Consider the following 22,433-nt stretch of genomic DNA (forward strand, 5'->3'; position numbering starts at 1 on the left):
AAAATAACATGGAATCCCCTTATAATAATTAGAGGGACACAACAAGGGGATTCACAAGCTGGGTGGGAGGGGGAGAGCAATGGGAATGGTTCACATACCGAAGCAGCACAGCAGCTGCCTCACCCCTGTCAAGCATTTCAGAAGCATTTTCAGGTAAATAAGTTTTAAGCCAAACAAGGAGACATTTGTTAGAAAGAGAAGTGCAAAATCTGGAGCCAGTTGGAAATGAGCGAATTTCAGTTGCTTTAAGGCCGTTTTGCTCCTGGGATTTCAATGTTTCCTTAGAAATAAGCAGCCCATCCTCCATCAAGAGTGCGTTTCTGTCATGTTGAGAAATCCCTATTAATGGACATATTTTTAAGAGACCTGAAGGGCAGGAGTTGGTAAGCGCAGACTGAACTCCCTTACACATCAATAATCCTGGGAGGAATCTGTAGCAAAAGAGGGGACATCCAGCAATATTAATGTGTCTGTTTCTCCCCTGCCAGAAACAACTGGCACTATATTACTGAATCAGAAGGTTCAACACTGCAGTAAATGGGTTGCACTGTGGCTTTCAGTGCTTTCTCCCTGCATAAACGGCTGGTGGATTTTATTTTGCTTCCTTTTGTCGCCTGGTTTAGTGATTATATTAAGCCCACATTTTCCATGTAGTTACTAAACCCTGGGTAGGATGAGGAATTTATACTTTATTTTTTTGTTATATAAGGTGACTTCTATAAAGCATTCTGAATTCCCAAGGCCTCCTGGCAACTATGTTTAGTGAGCCATTATTTTCAGGAAATATATTTGTGTGTGTGACTTCTTACATACGGTCCCTTGGAGCATATTGAATACATTTAGAAGATAGAGGTTCAGAGCCAAGAGATCTCCTTTTCATTGCTTTTCAACCTGAACCTTTGATATTGAATACAAGGGGAGTAATTTACCATTGACACAGGTAGTCTCTGAATATTTTGTGGACAGGGTGAAGTGTAATAAAGCTTGCGCTGTGTTAATCAGGAATGTAAAAAGCCTTGACTAAGTACAAGGAAAAAATATAACTGGCATTTTGAGATAATCTGTTGTGTGTGGAGGAGATTTGTGGGTTAAATACAGGGTTATTTTAACTTAGAGTTGCTGTCATATAAAAGCAAGTAAAATAAGGTTAAATTATTATGGTACCCATGTGTGTTGTGAAGCCATATACACCACAGATAGCTGACTAAAAAGCAGCAGGTAACCAGTGTTAAGATTTAAGTGGCATTTAACTGGCTTTTGGGAGCAACTTTAAGGAGAGTGAAATGTTACCCTATTTCAGCTCATCAGAGACAAGGAGTTAAGAAAATTGTTTGGGTTTAGAAATGGCTGGTTTTAGGAATGAAGATGATTTGCTTGCCTTGTGTTGGTCTTTTGTGTGCAAGCACAACTCTACAACAGCTTTTTGAGTACAGCTGCTCAGAAAGATGAATCTAACAGACACAATGACTGTCACAAACCCAGCTCAGGCAACAAACAGTTTTGAACCACTTTCAAAATTTAATTCAACATAAAATCATCATCCTACCATGATGTTATTCCTTTCACATTTTGTATTTTATAACAGCTTTAACATGGGAGTAAATCCCCAGTAGTTGGCAAAATCACTGCTTATTTGACCATGATTTCCTCTTTTGGATTTGTTGAAGCCATGATTTCATCCTTACCCTTTGATAGGTACATGGTCAGTGAAGCTGGTGGACTAACCAGTGGGTCTGCTCCAAGGCTGACCACTGCTCATGGATTCTTCTCTATATGAATGAGGAATCGTAGAATCATAGAACAGAATCATAGAATAGTTAGGGTTGGAAAGGACCTTAGGATCATCTAATTCCATACCCCCTGCCATGGGCAGGGACACCTCACACTAAACATAATGGATTGCATCTTGGATTAATAGGTCCCTCACAGCCACCTAACCAGTCAGCAGGTAGGATTTATGCTCTATCACAGCCTTTTGGGGCTATCCCACAGAAGTTTGCCTTTGTCTCTCCAGTCTTTAAGCAAAAAGGGAGGCAAACTCTGGCGTGCCACCTCTCACTGCTCTGCCAGCTGCCCAGCCTAGGTGCTGCAGGGCTTTCTGTTCATGCAGGCAGATGGAGGATGCTTCAGGGGAGCCGAGCCACTGGAACTATGCTCAGTCACAGCCCACCAGAGAGGAGCAGCTCACGTTTCTCTCCTGGGTTTGCTGCCAGCTGCTCATAGCAGTGTGATAAATAGGGGGAATGATTTGGCCTGTTGCCTGTGTTTAGCTAACAGTGGCAGTGTTATCCTTTCTTGTCCACCAAGAGCACAGGATGGAATGAATCCTGGCATTCAGGCTGGTGCACCTATGATGGGTAGTGCAGAGAGGGCTCCTGCCACCTGCAGCTGGCTGCTTTGAAAGGAAAGACATGTTGGCCCTTTCCTTCTTATTATGCCAGCTGTTCTCTCTGAAAGATTCATTTATTTCCAGGGTTGCTTCTGTCATACTTTTTCCATCCTAGTCACTGGATCCTCTGTAATGAGTACAGAGCTTGTATGACTTTGAGCTTGCCCTTACTAGCATACTCACCATGCATCTTAGAGTTTTCCCAGAGCACTTACTGATGTAAAATTACATAGTAATACAATTACCCTTCCTCCTCTGCTCAGCAATGAATGGTACCAAGAAGGGGTATACTCTAGAGCACCAAAGATGAAGACACTTCTCAGAAAGACAAAGTCAAATTACTGGGGAGGTAAACAGATGGAAAATGATGCTATCAGTACTATAATATTAGTCTAGTACAATCGGTAAGCTTTGTGTTTAATTAGTAATGCCAAACGCCCAAGAATTGAGTATTGGTTTTTAGGGAACAGTTAGGAGCAGGGTGGTTTTATTATGAGCAGGATGACTGGTTTCCAAAGACTGCTGCTCATTATTCATGTTGGGCAAGGATATCTACTGGAAATACAAATGAGCATAATTAAGACTATTGCTCTGAATAGAATAATGCTATTAGATCAGCAGATGGGAGAATGGAGTCAGGTACGTTTATCTAAGGCACCGCAGGGAATTAATATCATATTAATGAATGTAAATGATGTAACATTCTGAGGATCTCAAATCTAACATTAAAGAGGATGCAGATGGGAAGTGATTTAGTTTATCCCTTATTGTTGTTAATTGTTGTTATTGTAGATAATTATAATGAACTCATCCTCACTGTGTCTAGGCAGACTATCCACTGAATAGTGGATAAACGGGGACGGTATACAAACAGGCTCACATTGCCACAAAATGGTGCTAGGTACTTTAGTGTCTATGTTTTTGGGGTATTTACATGACCAAAAATGGCAATTTCCTGGGATATAATTTGTTGTAGGGAACTTTACACCAGTGCAGCATGGAAATTGTTTATTGCCAAGTGTGTCATTTCATCGTCACTATTCAAGCCCCAGGATCTGGCCTCATTTCAGAACAGAGAAATGTAATCAGGTACTCTTTATGTTCGTATTTCTGCTTAAGAGAGTGCTGCAACATCACTTCTAAGCCTGCTGTTCTTAGAGAGAGGGTGATGTCCATATGGTCAAGAGTGGTCTATGCCAGGACTGTACAGGTGGGATCACATTTGTCTGCAGTGTTCAGTTGCTGCTTAGGTGCCGTAGGGACCAGAAATTGATCCCCTCTGATGCTTGTGACTAGTTTTCCAAGGAGCTGTTGTTGCTGGACATTGAGAACTGTGGTAGTTCCTGTTTGAGATCTGGAAAACATGGTTATTTTAGTTATCGTGGTGAGTTGTCCCATGGCTCTCAGTTAAGTCAGCATTTACTTGCAGGCTGGGTGTAGGAGTCTTTCTCCTGACACACAGGTGCAATTTGTAGCTAAAACTCCCATGAGAGAGGGTACTCAGCACCTTTGAACCTTAAGAAACATACCTGTTTCTTAAGCAAGCTGAAAGTGCCCAATTTAGCTCAGCTTAGGGGATAAACATACCTGTGTTAAGAAAATAATTGCTTTAAGCTTAAAACCATTATTTTCTCCCTGTTATTCCCATCTGGTTTTCAGAAAACAGGGGTTTCAAGTGGCTGAGCTGACAAGAGCCACACAATTGAAGGAGAGCAGCTAATGCATTCAGTGCAAGGAAACTGTCTGTTCAGTCTCAAATTGTATAGGAAATGTGGATCTTCCCCAGTGAAGCTTTTAGCAGACAGAACAGGAATGTAATAAACATGGGAAAATGCCAGAGAGAAAAAGTATGGATGACATGTGAAATGAGGAGCTATAACCTTTGTGCTTTAATACATCTATCACATCAGAGCTGCAGACCTGCTGCCCATCGTCCTGCGGGTCAGTGCTCTGCTGAAAACAGAATAAGGCAAGAGAAAGGTGTTAACCCCACCCCTGCATTGGACTCCTCTCCTTGTGCAGTGCCTCTAGGGGGAAAAGAGGAATCCTTTCTGCATGACAATAAAAGTAAGGTTCAGGTAAAGGTTCCTCCGATGCAAGGGGCGTTTGTATCCTTAGAAATACGAAAAGGTGTTTCTCAGTGTCATGTTCCCACACAAGGAACAAGCAAAGGTTTGAAAATCGTGGAGAGGGATGTGGAATCTCGCACTGCATCATCATGAGCCTGGTTTCACTGCTGACAGTAACAGATCCTAAGCTCCTCTTCACCAAGAGAATTAGCAGAGTATAATGGGTAGTTTGTATTTAATGAAGAGAAGCTGTTGACAAGACACAGGGAGACAGACCCTCTCCTTCACTGAGCGTGTGTATTCCCTGTGTTTTGCATGCCAAAGCGTTTAGTTAATACCTTTGTACAGCCTGTCCTGTTTATGTGACATCCAGGGACCTGGTATTTTATCTTCTGAAAACAGGTGTTTCAGTATAAACATTTAAATGAGCTTGGGAAAAGCTTCAAGAAGGTAAACCCTCCCATTTTAATTAGTTAAGGAATTAAAAGCATGTGGCTTATTTGTGACGTGGGTTTGAAACCCAGATGAGATGATCGGAAAGAGAAGCACATCCAGCATCAAACGCCATCTTACGCTGAAAAGCTACTATGAAACCTGGGGATTTTAAACACCAGAGATCTGAAGAAATTATTGTCAACCAACACACTTTCTTTTTGAACCAGGTTTAAATATCTTCAGAGACATGGAACAGAGTGTTAGTTCTACACTGGTGTTTCTGCATCTCTGTAGCACACACGTGTGGTACCGAGATGCTTGGTAATGGTACTTGTCAGGAAGAAGGTAACATTGTGGGAAAGGAGGAAGGGAGATGGAGGTGTTCTAATGGAAACCTCTTAGTTATTAAAAAGGATTGTACTTTATTCAGGGTGAGAACTTTCAATAAGTCAAATGATCGAGGAATTTCAGTGCAGGGAGAGTTCATAGAAACAGGAAACCTACAAGTTTCAAATAGAAAAAATCAATATAAGTAATAAAAAGGCTGAGGGTGGCTGAATCTGAAATTTCTTATGCAAGGGAACCTAAAACTTTGGCTGAAGAGTGAGGAATTATGATCAGTCTCAGTCCTTGACTTTCTGCCAGGACTGTGTGTGAGGCTGTGTGGAGACCTCATAGCAGCCTTCCAGTATCTGAAGGGGGCTATAGGGATGCTGGGGAGGGACTCTTCATTAGGGACTGCAGTGACAGGACAAGGGGTAATGGGTTAAAACTTAAACAGGGGAAGTTTAGATTGGATATAAGGAGGAAATTCTTTCCTGTGAGGGTGGTGAGGCACTGGAATGGGTTGCCCAGGGAGGTTGTGAATGCTCCATCCCTGGCAGTGTTCAAGGTCAGTTTGGACAAGGCCTTGGGTGAGATGGTTTAGTGTGAGGTGTCCCTGCCCATGGCAGGGGGGTTGGAACTGGATGATCTTAAGGTCCTTTCCAACCCTAACTATTCTGTGATTCTATGATTCTATGATTTCTGACTTTACTGCCCCAAATAGACCATCTGCTAAGTTTAGATTAAAAGAGAAAAAAAAACCAAAAGATTGATATTTTAAAGAATTGTTTCAAGGGCATATCCAAGTGAAGAATTTTGCAATTTCCAATGCTTTTATGGATGGAAAGTCTTGCAAAATGTGTAAGTTAGTTTGGGTCTCACAAAAACTGTGTTTATCACAAAATCTATTTCCCAGAAGCAATGACTGGTAGAGTTGATAGATACATAACAGGTACAGCACGAAAGAGCAGCCATAAAATAGTGAGGTGCAAACGTATCCTTTCTGCTGCTTTTCTCAGTTCCCCTTCCTTGGAATGCGATGGTTAAAGGTTACATGTATGCCCGGACCTGTGAAGGATGATGTAAAAGCATAGTAATGAATTTCAAGGGATTTTCTAACCACCACAGAAATTATTAACACTATCTTGGCTTCTTTAAGGATTTGATATATCTATCAGTCAATAGGTATACAGTGGAGTCTGAAGTCAGTGGTTTAATTGGCTTCTTACTGCTCCACCCCCTTGTCGAAGGGATATCCTCTCTCAGAAATCAGCTTCTGCAGTGCATAGGAAAAGATGAATTGCAACTAAAAAGCCTAACCTACTGAGGAGAAAAGGCATCAAAACCATCTCTTATGGTAAATCAGTCAGTGCAACTATCATTGAAATCCTCATAATGATGCAAGGGATGTTGTTTTCATGGCTCATTGGAAACCACAAAGTTTTCACTCCTCAGTCCAAACAGCAGAACATACTGTTGTTTCCTGGACTGCTTCAGCCAAAAATAATGTCAACACAGACGGCACTGTCTGTTTTGTCCTTGGGTTCTTCTATTGGACACATCTCTTGGTGTCCCCTAACGCTCTGTCACAGCGTTTAAAATCACTCTTTACCTGGAGGCACTGCCCCTCTGCTCCACCATGCTGCAGCCTGGCATGCCTCAGGGAGCAAACAGTTGCCATGTTTATCTTGGCTCCATTTAGAAAGGTCCAAGTAGCTTGGAAAGCGACAAAAACATGCATTTCAAATGTCAGTCTCTTGTATTTGAACAGATTGCTTATTATATTGAGGTGAAGAAGTCAAGGTCTGGATCACTGGAAAAATGAACCAGTGGAATCTGTCGCTACCTCCAGACATACTTAGCAACCTTCATCTGAGCTGTGAAATGCTTTAAATGAGCACTTGGCTTCGGTTTTTCAGACACATGCCCATTGAGTATGACCCAGTACACCCAAAGCTCAAAAAAACTCACTGATGTACTGCCACTTAAGAAGCAAAAGAACACAAACCAACTTGATGTTGTGCTTCCTGAAAAATTAACTGTACAGCCTTGGCACAGTCAGTGCATGTAGGCACTGAGTCTGGAAACAATAGAAATGCACTCAGCTGCATTCAGATGTGTCCACAGTTATATGCACAGTTAGCAGAGCTCTTTGGAAGGGTTTCTCTGTGCTCTCCTGAAGATAATGTGGTTACACGAGCAGGATCAGTGCAGGGCCTTTCCTTAGCATCTCCTCTCAGCGCTTTACCTCCCACAGGTCCTTGTGCTTTTATTCATTCCTAAACATATGGCCAGTCACAGGCAGTGTAAATACCCAGGAGGAAATTTGCCCAACAGCTTCTAAACTGCCTTGTGCATATTTCATGAGAGATCTAATTAGTAAATATTTATAAGCATTTGGAATATTTGATATGATGGTTTATTTAAAAATGTAATTTCAAATCTAGCACTTAATATTACCGGCTTTCTGCCCCCCTCCTTCCCTTCACCTTTGTCTTCTTCCTAGGAACTCTTTGTTCACGTTTATGGAATTCTCCTTTTCTTTTTCCCTGCTGCTGCTTCCCAAAATGCTAACCTCGCAATGCAGTATTTGTCTCTGTGATAGATGTGCTTGTGTGATGTAGATTAAACACAAAGAACCAAGAACTTCAAGGGAACATGAAGAGAGGCTCTGTGCAACTTGCCCACAGCTTTCATTTGCACAGCAAGTTTAATGCTATCCAGAAATGCCAGATTTACTGCCAAGTACACAGCTCCTGCATCGCTCACAGACAGGAGGCTGGATGCAGCAGATCTGTGCCATGCAGTTAATCTGTGAACGCACTGAGGGCCCGCAGAGGCTTTCTGATGCCATGATAGTCCCAGTCACAGATGCTGGACGTTCACGTCCATTAGTTCCAGAAGTCCTGGATTTGTGTGCTTAAACCCTCAAATTCCAGTGAAGCAGATTTATGAGACAATATACCATGGGCAGAACCCTTGAGAAACGGTAGCTTTAGTGTATAGCCATCATCCTGTGTCTGCTCCTCTTTTCCTCTTTTATTTGGCAAAAACCCTCCTGTGTACTGATAAGCAGCATTGGGTTTTTTGCATTGGTTTGGGGTTTCTTTTTCCCTAGCAAAAGGTTTGCAGATTAAATCACCCTGAGCCAGATATGTGGTTATTTACCCTAACAGAAGCTTATTTGTGACACTGTTTTCACTGATCAGAAGTCTGACCTGAAGCTTTAGTATAGGCTACAGATAGAACATAGTAGTTGCATACAGGATAGCAGTAATATTAGAACATAGAACAATTAGTTGTATAGAGGATAGTAGTAAAACCTTTGAATCTTGGCGTTATCTCTAGCTGGAATATCTGTTGATGGGTTGTGGTTTCTCTCCCTGCTCTTTACGCGTTGCTGGGAAGCAACTATTAGGATGAATTTGACAAAATGTCCTAAATGGAGACATGTGGCGTGATTTTCACGAGCAGTGCACTTGTGTTTGTCATGCTGTATTTGTGTGTCATGTGCTGTCCTGTCGGTCTGCGGCCCCGTTTCCAGTAACAGCTGTGCAGTGAATAATCTACAGTGATTACAACCAGAAAACCTGCAGGGTGATTGACAAGCTCATCCCACTTTGAGATTCCTGGAGCCTGAAAGATTGCTTCAGTGCACTGAAAAATGCTCACAAGCATTTCATTGGCATCAGCAGGACTTAAACATAAACCCGAGTGCGTTCCTGTATTTGGGACTTGGAAGTTAGCTTTTAATTGCATAGAAGGTTGTTTGATCCTTTTAGTGTCTGAACCATTGGCCCCACTCCAGTTTCTGGTGAAAGCTTATCTGCACTGAGGGGGTCAGCAAAGCTCAGACCTGCTCACTGTATGTTGCAGCATCGAGGTCAGGCTTGTGCCATCCAAAACACACCTGCAATGCTGGCATTTGAGACGTAGGCTCCCATGGATGATGCTCCTTTCCAGTCCTTGACTGGGATTGCTTTTTAAATGAGCTAGCCAAGACAGGCTGCTGCTCTTACTTTTTCTCATTTCACTTAACATTTTCACTCCGACTGCATCCCTCTGACCTGAAACAGCTCTTTTCTGAAGAAATCTGGGTGGTTTTGAACAGATGTGGAGACATGACAGAGTTCATTGAGAACATAATCAACAGATAATAATAGGGTACTCAGAGAAATTGCAGTGAATGACAAGTACCATCAGCCTTTTCAAAACAGCAAAATTAGACATTTTTAACTCCACACGCACAGCAGTGCTAGAAGAAGCAGGAAATGGCTTATTTGAAATCCTTTTATTATGGTCTAGTTTTTAAAAAATGACATTGTAACATTCTCAAGCATTACCCTGATCCTTGTCTGCTCACTGTCTCTATAGGAGGTAAAATACTGTTCCACGTGTTGCTTGAAACAGACTGGCTCTCTTGTGTACTTAGCTGTGTCCTTCATCTTCCTCCCTCAGGCTTGGCAGCATTCAGCTTGTCAGGATGAGGCCCCAGCACCCCTCATGCATGATTTGTGGTTTTCATTACTGTAAAGATCCATCTGTTCTATGAAACATAAGCCTGAGACTCCTACAACGCAGTAGCTAATTGGAGTACTCGGGAAGGTCTGGGTTGCTGTCATTGCCTGTGTCTGGGTTTGCAGCGCTGCAGAGAAGACTGAGCTGGGTTTGGGTCTCCAGGATGAGTTTCTTGTGGTGATGGGAGAGAGGACCCCAGGATTCCAACCAGGATGGGTTCCCCCCAGAAACATTCAGATCAGGAAGGCCATGAAGCACCTGATTCAGGGGTTGAACCCCGGTGAAGTGGGGGCTGTCCCTTTGCACCCCAAGACACAGCGGCTGCCTGTCCCTCTGCCTCCTGACAGCCACCAGGAGTCCTCGGGGCTCTGATCTTCAAAACCTTGCTGTAACTGGAAACGTGTCCTGGTTCTCCTTCACCTCTTCCTCCCGATGCCTCCCCTTGCCCTGGGGCTGCAGCCACCAAAGCGAGCCTCTCCACTGTCAGAGCGCTCCTGCGTGCAGGGAGTGCAGCATCTCAGATGCTTCCACGTGTGTGAACTAGAGGCGGTTTACACAGCGCTGGCACATACACCGATGCAGTTTGCATGCTTGGAAATCCTCTTGGCTTCCTTGAGTTTTTTACCGTGTATCACGAATTGCAGTTCAGTGTTAGGTCATTTCTGCTTGGCTCATCAAAGCTGCACTGGGCACACCGGGGTCAGGAGCAGCTCCTCCTAACCTCAGCTTCTTAAAGGCACAGCCGATAGCCTGTGCTTGCAAAGGGAAAGACACATCAGGAGAGTCACAGAGCGGCTGTGTTCTCACCCTCAGACTGAAGGGGGTTTTCTGTGCTGAGTACGAGCATTAAGGAAGCCAGAACAAAGATGACAAATGCCTTTGTAAGAGGAATTGTTAGAAGGCACAGCTGGCTCCGTGATCATCGAGGCTTGTCTTCACACGTGAGCAGTTGTCTGAGAGCAGTAAGCTGCTGTCCCGCCTGGCTGCAGATTGGCTGGAAGGTTTTAGTTTAGTTTAGTTTAGAAAGCCTGTACCTTGGGTCGAGTTTCTTACTGCTGCTGTCTGTTTAAACATGGGAGTAAACAATTTAGAATGAAAACATCATTCATAGTCTCTGCAAATATGCAGAACCAGTGAAAACATGAGGCTTGGAGATGGGAAAAGAGTTGGGTCTTGATGGAGCTTGCCAGCTGGGAGCCTGCCATTTACAGTTGCCTTAGAAGCACTTTCCTAGTTGCTAACTAAACTTTCCTTAAGAATTGAAAGAGGAAAAATCATAGAATCATAGAATAGCTAGGGATGGAAAGGACCTCAAGATCATCCAGTTCCAACCCCCCTGCCATGGGCAGGGACACCTCACACTAAACCATCTCACCTAAGGCTTTGTCCAACCTGGTCTTGAACACTGCCAGGGATGGAGCATTCACAACCTCCCTGGACAACCCATTCCAATGCCTCACCACCCTAACAGGAAAGAATTTCCTCTTTATATCCAATCTAAACTTCCCCTGTTTCAGTTTTAACCCGTTACCCCTTGTCCTATCACTACAGTCCTTAATGAAGAGTCCCTCCCCAGCATCCCTATAGGCCCCCTTCAGACACCGGAAGGCTGCTATGAGGTCTCCACGCAGCCTCCTCTTCTCCGAGAAGAAATAATCTGAACTAATACATACAAGTTGTTCAGATGATGTCGAAATGGTGATGAAAATCACTTAAAATGTTCTGGATAAAAGAGAAACTTGTGACCTGTACATACACAGAGAATGATATTAACAGAGTTCTCACCCTTATGTTTATAAGCCAGGTGGGTTTATAGGTGTCTCCATCACCTGTGGCAGGTAGGCATTTCATTCCCAGCCTGCATCCATTTTCAGTTGTATCTGTATTTGCTGTCCTTTACAATTCTTGTAGTTACATCCAGGCTGATATTTTTGTTTGGGTATCTATTCTCTCAGTGAACAAATAAGCTTTCTATTTATTGAAATTCATCTTGGTATGGTGAAGATTAAAGCATGGAATTGATTAGAGAGGAGCACTTTGAATCCATGAAGTGCTATCTGTCTTTCATTTACATTTCAGACCTGACTTAACCCTCTGTAGCATTCACTCTGCAAACCCTATCTCCACCTAGCTTTAGATGCAAATGTGCAGTCATTTTCTATGTGAACCTTGAGGACATCTTAAATCATAGTGTATTAAATTGTCACATTTATAGAAGGCTTGGTGCCCCACTTTCTGCAATGGGGCATGCGCCTCCTCTACCAGAGGTTAACACCTGCTCATTCTGATGTCTCCTTTTAATGAAGATGCAAAGTTCTTGCTGATCCCCATGTATAAACCTGTGGTCTGATTACAGCACTCGAGGAGGAAAAGGGAAACCCAGATTTCAATCTTTTTGATAGACAAGAGGCTGTAAACACACAAGTTCCACCATGTAGAAAGTCTCACTCCTAAAACGCAGGCTGTTCCCTAGCTCTTTCAGTTCCTGTGAGAATGCTTTAATCCCAGCCCTGAAGGGGTTTCTGGTTCCCTGTGACTAGGAAACAGCTATTCATAGCCTTCAGCATATAGGATAGCACAGCAAGCAAAGCTGGGACACGCACACATGCATTAGAAGGAACCTCAAACCTATGACAAAGTCATTAAACCAACTTACTTAAAATATTCATTAGCAAGAGCATCTCAGTTCTGAAGGGGAAAAACTGTCCAAAGACATTTAACCACCTCTAATAACATCATATCTTAGACACTGTTGTTATACCTAACTAATGAATGTTTGCACACTGCTTTGAGATCTTTGCCTAACAAGGAAGGCTAATATATTGCTATGTGTAAATGTTGGAATTAATAATTTAGAACATCTAGGTGTAAAAACCAGGTTACTTTCATCATTCCATCCAAGCCAGGTTTAACTACTTTCTTTTTTTGGCTGCTGCCTTAATTAGATAAGCTGCTGAATTTAATTAACTCATCAAACATAATTTGAAAAGCTCTCTCAAGTCAGTAAGAGCTTGTCTTATGCTTATTATTTCTATTTGTTACCTCAAGTCTTTAATATCACCATTTTGTTAGGATATTAATGGTAGCCTTAATTGTTTTCTAATTTGCTGCATTCACCCAGACAGTGGCATTCTCCTCATTTCTTAAGTATCAGCATGTGAAGATCAATCACAGTTTAATGTAAGACCCTGAAATTGCTCTTCAACCTCCTTAACAAGTCAGCCACATACTGTCTCTTTTCCCATAAGTATAATTTGGGTTTGCAAGGTGAAATGATTTCATAGGAAATCGTGTTGAGTTTCTGAAGCCCCATTTACTGGAGAAGTGTTATGACAGAAATGATCCTCTGGATGCTCTTTTAGGACTCTTTAACCAAATTATTAGGTAATAAATTTGAAACTGAAATTCCTATTGCAATTAGGTAATTCATTTGAACACATCTGTATCTGATGCTTCAGCTTCTTGTACCCACCTGAAGCTCCTTGGTGGTTACTATAGAAAGAACTACTAGCAAAGAATTTAAGTTCTAAAATTTATCCGGGCCTTTGTTTGGGCATGTTTTCACATTTCTAAACGATGCACCGCACAGAGGGGAGAGATCAAGCAATTGCTTAATGTCAGTATTTGCCTATACATTATTTACTTGTTCTGTAAAGCATGCTCTATTGCAATGTAAACTATGCTGCTAGTAGAAACATTGCTAATGGAGTCTGAAGGAGTTTCTGTATGTGAAAAGCTAGCTACATCCTGGGTGGAATTAAGTGCTTTCTTACTATCCCATCTAGGGGTTTTCTACAGAAAAATCACAGTTCCTCCCTCTTGCTTTTTCTGTTTATTTGACAATTAAATAGCTTATTTTTCTCTATTTTCCCTTAGAATGACTATAGGAAGCTATCTATGCAATGCAAGGACTTTGTTGTGGGGGTGCTGGACCTCTGCAGAGACACTGAAGAAGTAGAAGCTATTCTGAATGGAGATGTGAACATACATTTGTACCCCGAGCACCACCGGCCAAGTCTGAGCAGGATTAAACTTGCTATTAAATACGAGGTCAAAAAGGTAAGCTACTGCTTTAGGTTCTTGGTGAATACATCTTCACATCTAAATTATGCTTCCTTGATGTCTCCTGAAAAATAATAAATAATAACAGATGGATTTCAAGGGGACCAGGACAATTCCTAGAATTTTAGCAGTTTATGGCTTGATTTGCATTTTCTCATATACTTCAATATGGAGAAGGCTATTTGCAAAAGGTATATTACAGCAGGTATGGCATCTGTTTTAACGACAGGCATGAATGTACAGATGGCCCAAAGGAGCTGCCCATAGAGCACAGTGCATCCTTGTGCTGGCCATGACCCTGAACTTCTGAAGACTTCAGCAGGGACCAAAGTTGTTACCGTACCAAACTGAGGCTCTTCCTTCCTTCACTGTGATTTACACGAAGGGGTGAAGCTAGCATTTTAAAATAAGAAGTTTTGTGGCTTTCAGTCAGAATTAGATCAAAACTTCAGAAATCAATTTCTGTTTAACTTGGAAAATTGAAAGTAGCTAAACTTTATACAAACTGATACATTCCCAGCTTCCACTCTCCTAAAGCTTCAGAACCATATTCTAAGAGTTCCGTTTTCCCCAAACCTACAAAGCAGAAGGAAGATGTATATTTTAAGGAAAACCATGAAGACTGAATGATTTTTAGAAGTGTTTTAAACGAGCATTTAGCTTTAGAGAAGTATATTGTATGAATGGGAAATTTGATTCTGGCAAATCCTAGGCCTGGGTGGTCCCAGCTAATTGCTCCTACAATATGCATTGATGGCAACTGGGCTTCTGCTATGGGACTTGAAGAGCATTCCAAATTTTCAAGCTAACATCTGCTCTCTCTTTCCCCTCCCAAACCCACCACCTGCTTCAGTTTGCCTCTTGACTGTGCTGCTGTGCTGGCTAAAGAAGGTCTTTTCCTGTTATGAAAGCCATTAATTAAAGAGAATCTTAAAACTCTTACTTGAAATGAGCTGCTTTCATGCAGGAGCACATGTATGGAGCCAAATATTTCCTCCTGCGATGTTGTGTCTCTGCATCGTTCTGTTACCCAAACTGGGTGTAACAGCTCAGTTCACTCTGAGATGTCTTTCAATAACCTGGGTGAAGTTTAGTTGTTGAGACATTTGCTCTGGTGCTTTTAGAAAATGAGCTCAACTAAAAGTGACTGATAGCACCTGAAAGGAATCAAGCCCCCAGTATCAAGGAATAGTCCCCAGTGACCTAGGATCTAAGAATTATCATTAAGTTGGTCAGAACCTCAAGCCTTTTCTATGTACGAAGTCTCTTGCACTATTTTATTTGTTTATTCTTCTAAATATTTGAGTTGTACGTTAGATACAAAGGCCATAAGCCAGAGCTAAATTGCTGTTAGTTATCATGATGCTTTGAGCATGTTCATCCTAGCTCAGTTGGTTTCAGAGGGGCATTTCCTCCATTTCTAACATTGCATATATGCATGAACACTGACCTAAAGCATCTGTGGTAGGTCATATACAGTTGATCTTATTATATGTAAATATCTTCCTATACCCAGGAAAGCTGAGCATCCTTTCTGGATCACAGCAGCTTGTTGCTCACCTATAATAGCTACTAAACTAATTACAGAGCAGAAGCATTTGTCAGCATCATGCTGACTTTCAGATTAGCACTTTTCAGACTATTCTCTTCAGCAGGCATTATACATCTATATGTAAGATGAACATTTAACTGCTAATTCTAAAGTAAGATTGCTCCAGTTGTGGGAGGCAGAGACACGCTCGGATAAATGGCTTTGGTGATTGGATGTGACAGGATAATAGACAGATCACAGTTGCTGAACAGAGGTTGCGTTACGGTAATATAGTAATGGTTTCCTTAAGAGGCAATACATTTCAGGTACAAGTTTCTCTCCAGCTGGGAGAGATTTAGTCTCATGTATACAACCAGACTTTGAGATCTGTTTTCATTTTAAGAAATGAAATAAATATAACGTAGATAGTTATAATATAGATCATTATAGTATAAGTATCTAATAATAGATATCAACCCCATAATAGAGTGGTGAGATGGAGGGTGAATTACTATACATATTTAATAAACCAATCCTTGGACAGATTCAGTAAATTTCAAGTCTCTTTCAAAGCTAATGCAATGACTCTGAGGCATGAGATCCTACATGGTCTTCCAAGCGTGAAAGGCAAGAGCACCAAGTGACTTCCCACCCTCAGCATCCAAACCCCTAGACCCCATCACTTGGCCTGACAGTGCTGCCTGCCCAGGCCAGGCCCTGGAGCTGAGATGTGGGTGGCTGTAGCTCACTCAGGAACAGTCCCAGGGATATGGAGACCTTTCCAAGTTTCTGACCACGCTCTGGGACTCGAGTGACACAGAAATTATTGTGTTTGCCACTTTTACTGTCCTGGAAGTTCAGTTGGCAGGGTAGGAGTAATGAAGGGACTACAGTTGTGCCTGCCATCCCTGCTCCCTGCCTCCACCATTAGCATCAGCATTCAGATGGTCACTTTTGTACTCTCCAGCTCAGCAAGCTTCCAATGAGCCAGAGAAATAAAGATGTTTACTTAGATTAGCACAGAGCTCCTGATGTATTTTGTATTGGTTCTTTCCCATGAACAGCAAGAAGAATCCCAGAGAAGGCAATTTTAGGTATTTCAGAATGGTCTGAGAAAATAAGAAGTGTTAATTGTTATGGTTTTTTTTTCATTAAGTTAGTACCCAGGCTGCGTATTTGCATTCACATCTGAAAGTGTAATAAAGATTTGAAGTTTTTAAAAGTCTATTTCTACCATCAGCTTCTTAATTCACATTTTTATATTAGCACTCGAAGTGCCTACAGTAGGTCTTCTTTGATGAAAATTTTCAGAGAACAATTTATATTAAAAATTGTTATTTAATATCCATGATTTTACTTTTACAGCTGCTGATGCAGTCTGCAGTTTATCGCACTTATTTCCAGAGTCTGGGAAATATGCCTTTTATGTATTTAAATCAGCTATGACTTTTTTGCTGCTTCTTCCTTGTGCCCATCTGAACTTAGGGATGCAGCTTGATGCTATGTGTGCAGCTTATATTTTAAGTCCTAACTTTGGTTCCAATACAGTGTGTTCTTGACCTTGAATTCAGCAGTTGTGCTCCCCCCTAAGTCACACTTGTTTGGAGGTGGAGGCTACAAACCCTTTGCATGTTCAGTGCACACCATGTCTGCATTGCAGGGAGCAGCCATCAACCTTATGGTAGCTTTTAGCCCCAAATGCTGCTGCTTGTGCTTCTGGTTTTGAAGGTCAAATTCCTGTTTGAAAATCCCAAGCCCAGGGGCAACTTGCCCCTGCACTGGATGTTAACAGACTTGTTCACTGATCGTGCTCTACTGGTGCAGGAAAACCTTGTATGCACATCAGGGGTAAAAAGGGGACTGAAGCCTTCCTATCTCCTCTAAACCTGCAACTGGTACCTACACCAGGTTATTGTCCAGGCCCTAATGATCCTTTGCACTTCCCATTGGAGTTCCCTGTTGCCTCTTTGCCACTCCAAAAACGGCAGTTCTCTGTTGAAAGGATGGGCTTATTGATCACTGTCTTTTTTTCCTCATTTCCAACGTTTGAGATGAATCTTGGAAAGTCATTCAAGAAAGCATCAAAAGTTCCAGACTTCACTTGTCTGTCTCTCTGCTTCCTTTATTTTATCCTGTAAGGCATGCTACTAGCACGTATGAGATGCTGGGAAGAAATCATATTTGAGGCTGTAACATAATTGAAGGGCTTTATCTAGGAGGTTATTGGAGAATTTAGAAACTGTACATATTTCGCAGCAAGGAGAAAGCTACAATTACAGTAGTTGACAAAGTGCTCTTTAAAAAGTGCTATGTTACTCTGATTCTTTCTGAAAGAACTTAATCAGTGCTGTACCCCAGGATTCTAGGAAAACCCCACTCAAATGTCCTCTGCTCACCATTTCTTCCTTCAAATTATCTGTCTTGATTCAAAATTTCTCAAAAATTATTATAACAGGAACAGTTTGTCAAGGGCAAAAGAAATAATTTGCAAACATTTGAGCATTTACTGAGCCCTGGATTCTTTCCAAGAAATGGACTTTCAGCCCATGTCACCGGGATTGATGCAAATTAACCTTTGTCTCCCCTGATGTAATTCCATTCTCCATTCGAGAACTGATTTCTTTCACCTCCGGTTATGCAGAGCCTTGGGCAAAGGGAGGAGAGAGGCTGGGTGCATGAAGAGCCACAGAGCATGCTGTTGATGCTGTAGCAAGCCTGTTCAGGTGGTTTCTTTGGGTGTCGTAGGAGAGGGCTGGGGAACTGTTACAGTGTGAGAGCAAATGTTGTGGAGGAGTCCAGCAGCTATAATGGAAATGGCAAAATTAAAAGCAGTATTAAGGTGAAACAGGAATTATGTTATAGTTATATATATCCATATATATATATATATATATATATATATATACACAAACTGGTGGATTATAGCCAAAAATAGCTTAAGTTGGTAAATTGGAGTTCTGGTCCCAAGGAAAGAAAATAAAACTCATCTTGAGCTTCTTGATCTATGAATACTCTCATCTGTTCTTCATGCAGGCTTTCAACATCTAAGTGAGAGCTTACTTCATGTTCTTGGGTGAAAACTGCAGAATAATGTTTTTTCTTTTCTTGAAACAGTTAAACAGGTTTGTTTTCAATCGGATAGTGGAAATATAAGGGTAATACAGGCTTTTCCTTTGTGTAAACCCATTTCTAATTAAGCCAGCATGTGATTTGTACCCGTGAGAGGCATAGGTACAGAGGCTGGGACAACTCTGTCTTTGACTGAAAAAATACACCATTTTACTCATGTATATCAGCTTTACAGAGCCCTTTGTATTTTGTATGCTCATTTTTGTCTGTACTGCTATGCTCTTTTCTTATTACCCTTTAATGTTGGCAGGGGGCTTATATGTCAACAGCTCTAAAGCTATTGCATCTCTGTAGGAGGTGACATTCATTCTCCTTCTTTCCCAATGTCAGCATTACTGGGGCTGTATTCTTTTAATTGCAAACCTTGTGTGCCCACCACTGTTTTCTCAGCACCTCACTTCATAGCCATCGCGAAGCTGGAGCACCTTTCTCTTTCACGAGTTTTCATTTACTTACTATTAAGACACACAAATTTGGTTTGGAAAAGAAAAGAAAAATTAATAAGAATTAAACAGAACACCAGATGGCTGAGTAAATCCTATTTAATAGAGAGCTGGAACAGGAGCTTTTCTCATAACTGTATTATTAATAATTAACATACGGAGGATGCTTCAAACAGAATAGTCACGGCTGCATTAGATTATAGTTTTTCACTGCATTGGTCATGCGACTCAGATTCTTCAGGGCATAAGAAGTCCCAGTTCTTGCCAACTGCTGCAACAACCTGTGGTCCCCATTGGTTTGCTCCGAGGATGTGGTTTTACCCTGCATGTTATCTTGCCTTCCAGAGTCTTTCTCACCACTGGATGTGACCCCATTTGCAGCATTTCCACCCCTTATGGGAGCTAGGGAAGGTTAATGCCTGAATGGGCAAAAGAGCCAGCCCTGCTCCTGCTGAAGGGACAGCTCTGCCCCTCAGAATGTGCAGGGACACTGCCCATAAAGGCTGCGGCAGAGCTCAGCTAGTACATCCTTAGGAAGGTGAATTGTAAAAGCTTGGTGTTTGCAAGAGAAGCACAAGAAAATAAGCTAGGGAAGAGAGAGCAGGAGAAGCCTAGGAAGGACCAGGAGCCCTGAAACCCCTCCCTTTGGGAGAGCAAGGACTGGATGTGTGCCATGATGGGTGGCTATGCCTCTGCAAGCTCCGTGTCCTCTCAATTTGCAGTTATCCTGCAGATTCCTGCAGTGATGTGCCCTGGGGAGGGATCATTGATGGGGAAGGCAGAGAGAGCACATCTCCCACTGCCTCGCGTGCAGCCTGTGCATTGGCCTTAGCACAAATGGCATGCTACATTTCAGTAACCCAAATGGGGTGTTTCAGCTCCTCAGCTTTCAGAGCTCTGTAGGTCACAGAAAATCTCTCCTGTGGGTGTTTTGTCTTTTGAAGGAAAATCAGGAGTTTTCCATGGGACAGACATTGATATTTCTGTACCGCAGTGATTGTAGCATGCACAGATACGGCTTGAAGCAGGACATGGTTATGTTTTCCCATCTGAATGTGAAGCTTCAAGGAGGAGAACTCAAGAAGTTGGCTTTTTTACTTTTGTTTCTGTAAGTCCTGGTTAATCCTTTTCCGCTCTTTAGCTTCAGGAGTATTTAACAGAGGTCTTATGGAGTCACTGATGGATTGGACTGTGGTGGTGTGAAAAGTGTCTTTTGTTTCCATCACTGGAGAACCAGACAATAGTGCACTAGTGTAATCTAAGAGCTATGTGAGCGGTGGAAACAGGGTCATTTTGGACTCTTAAGCTTATCCATGTAATTTTTCTTCTTACATTTTTAATAGCATATTACAGACATAGGATATTGGCAAAGGAAGGAGTTACTTCCTCACAGAAAGTGTTTCTATGCCTCTGAGTATTTCATTAGCAAGGTTCCTTCCTCCCACTAAAATCCGTGGTTCTGATTATTTCCTTTTGCCCAGATGTTTTAATTTCTTTTCTTTCCCAAGATGAATCTCATTTAGTTATTTCCTGCCCATACATCCGTCCTCTCAAGGCTTAAATGAATCATTTCTCCACCCTGAGTGGTGTTTGCTTTATTCCCAATCTACTGTAATATGCAGTCTTAACTATTTTCATTTGCAAAGTGCCGCAAGGTCTTAGGTGTCCCTCAAGACACTGTCAAGAGAGCACAGGAATGCGTCAAATCCATTGCATGGATGTCCATCAAAGATGAAAGGAATTAAAATTACCTTTATAAATAATAAATTTATCTTAGAAAAGAGCAGTTAATATGGTCTGCTCTAAACCTGACCTTAGTTGCCACCAATTTTGCCTTCATCCATCTTCCCATAGGCAGTAGACCTGCTAATGTGCATTTTGGATGGGAAGTCAAATGGGGATGGGTATAACCCCTCAAAAAAATAGTAAGATTCAGAATTTCAAGTTACTGAGGAAATCTTCTTAAGTGATGCTCAAATTCGCATGGATACTGGCCTAGGATATGGCCCTCCTACATGAGATTCTTGCGACACACATGTAGATGTCTACATTTGAGTATGCTTTGGGGACTCTCTACCTCATGCTGAGAGGAGTTTCATCCTGTGAGTGAGTCTTTCTCTCCAGCAGCTCTGCTGGGAGCAAAGCCATCTACACTGGAGGCATCTGAGTTTGAGCACCAGCCCGGTTTCCTCACCACATAGCACAGGGTAAAAAGTTTACTAACTCTCTTGGGGAGGAAGAGGCTAATGCATGTTAAGTTTCTCCTTCTGTGCCCACTGTGGTTGTATATTTTTGAGACACCAAAGGGAGCTGCTTGTTTGGTAACTTTTTATTGCGGCTGTTTTCAGATGAATATTTAAATAATCAGGGTTTTCAAGTGGTTTTGATTCTGCAGAAACCCCTGGAATGTTAAGGGCTGTGACTTCCAATTCATTGGTTCATTTGGTTGTTTTTCAGGTAAATAATTCAGTGATAAGATTTATTCATTCATGTAAAAAGAGGAGAAAACGGGCATTAGCAATAAATCTCTCCCAAAAACATGCACCCACTAGAATGTGAAACTGAAGAGCCAAGCACCTTATTTACAACCCTGCAACAGAATGCTTCACACAAGAAAGAGACTCTATCCTTGTCTCAGGGAAATTAACTCCTAAAGGAACTTTAGGCAGAAAAAGGTTTAAACTGAACCAGTTAAAGAATTTGTTTAAACTCTACATTTTCTAGTTGTACACCTCAAATATATCAAATATAAATGTAATGCAAATGTATTTTGTATTACATGAATGATGAAAACGTCCCCCTCCATTCCTTCCACTGCTAGTAGGATTATTAATTTTGTGTTTTCCCTCATCACTGGAGAGCATTTATTTCAATGGGCAAATTAAAGTGGTCCTGGCAGTTTCATTTACCCCATTATTTTTGTTTTCTATTAGATTAGTTTGGTTTTATTGGGTTTTCTTTTGTACCTATTTAACAATCTGGTGCCTGGTTGAATCTTGTTTCCATCCACACTGCAGGACCACACCATGTCCTTCTCAGAGCTGCACCCCATGGGTGTTCTGAGGCAATTACACAAGCATTGTGATGCTGGGGTGACCTTCATTGCTCTGGTTCTGTCTTCTTGTCACCCTTGCAAAGTGAGATCTCAATCCTGTTAATGTACTCACTGATTTAGCTGAGAGCAAAAGATCTATCCCAAACACACTTGGTTTTATAGAGCAGACTGAGTCACGGGGAAGAGATGCAGGTGTAAACTAATGCTAAGGATTTAAATGTTCAAAATCAGAGTTTGGGATTAGATGATTAAGGCCAACCAGCAAGCGGATCCAGGTATTGGATTTCCATAAAGCTGGGAAATATGCGAGTATCTTGGGATTTGATACAAGCACTGCCAAATGTCTCTAATAAGAGAGATGTTTTCATTCAGAAAGGTGCAGGTGAAAGGTCTTATGAGAGGCATAATTTTTTATTAAAACCATGATAAATGTTTCTGGCTTTTTGCCTTAGAAGTAACTCAGAGAAGGAGGATGCAC

The 22,433-nt window shown here is 41.8% G+C and overlaps 1 protein-coding gene across 3 annotated transcripts in view; it reads left to right on the top strand.

Moving 5' to 3' along the window:
• The window catches only part of TRPC7 (transient receptor potential cation channel subfamily C member 7), a 77,759-nt gene that overhangs the window by 17,592 nt on the left and 37,734 nt on the right, over nucleotides 1–22,433 (top strand). For all 3 annotated transcript variants that reach the window (XM_061457022.1, XM_061457024.1, XM_061457021.1), the window contains exon 3: nucleotides 13,612–13,794. In XM_061457022.1, the coding sequence (XP_061313006.1) occupies nucleotides 13,612–13,794 (183 nt within the window). The remainder of the gene's footprint in view (nucleotides 1–13,611; nucleotides 13,795–22,433) is intronic.

The sequence above is a fragment of the Pezoporus flaviventris genome, unplaced genomic scaffold, assembly GCF_033815535.1.
Source record: "Pezoporus flaviventris isolate CSIRO_AGI_PZ_B2104156 unplaced genomic scaffold, CSIRO_AGI_Pfla_v1 ptg000023l, whole genome shotgun sequence".
Lineage (NCBI taxonomy): Eukaryota > Metazoa > Chordata > Aves > Psittaciformes > Psittacidae > Pezoporus > Pezoporus flaviventris.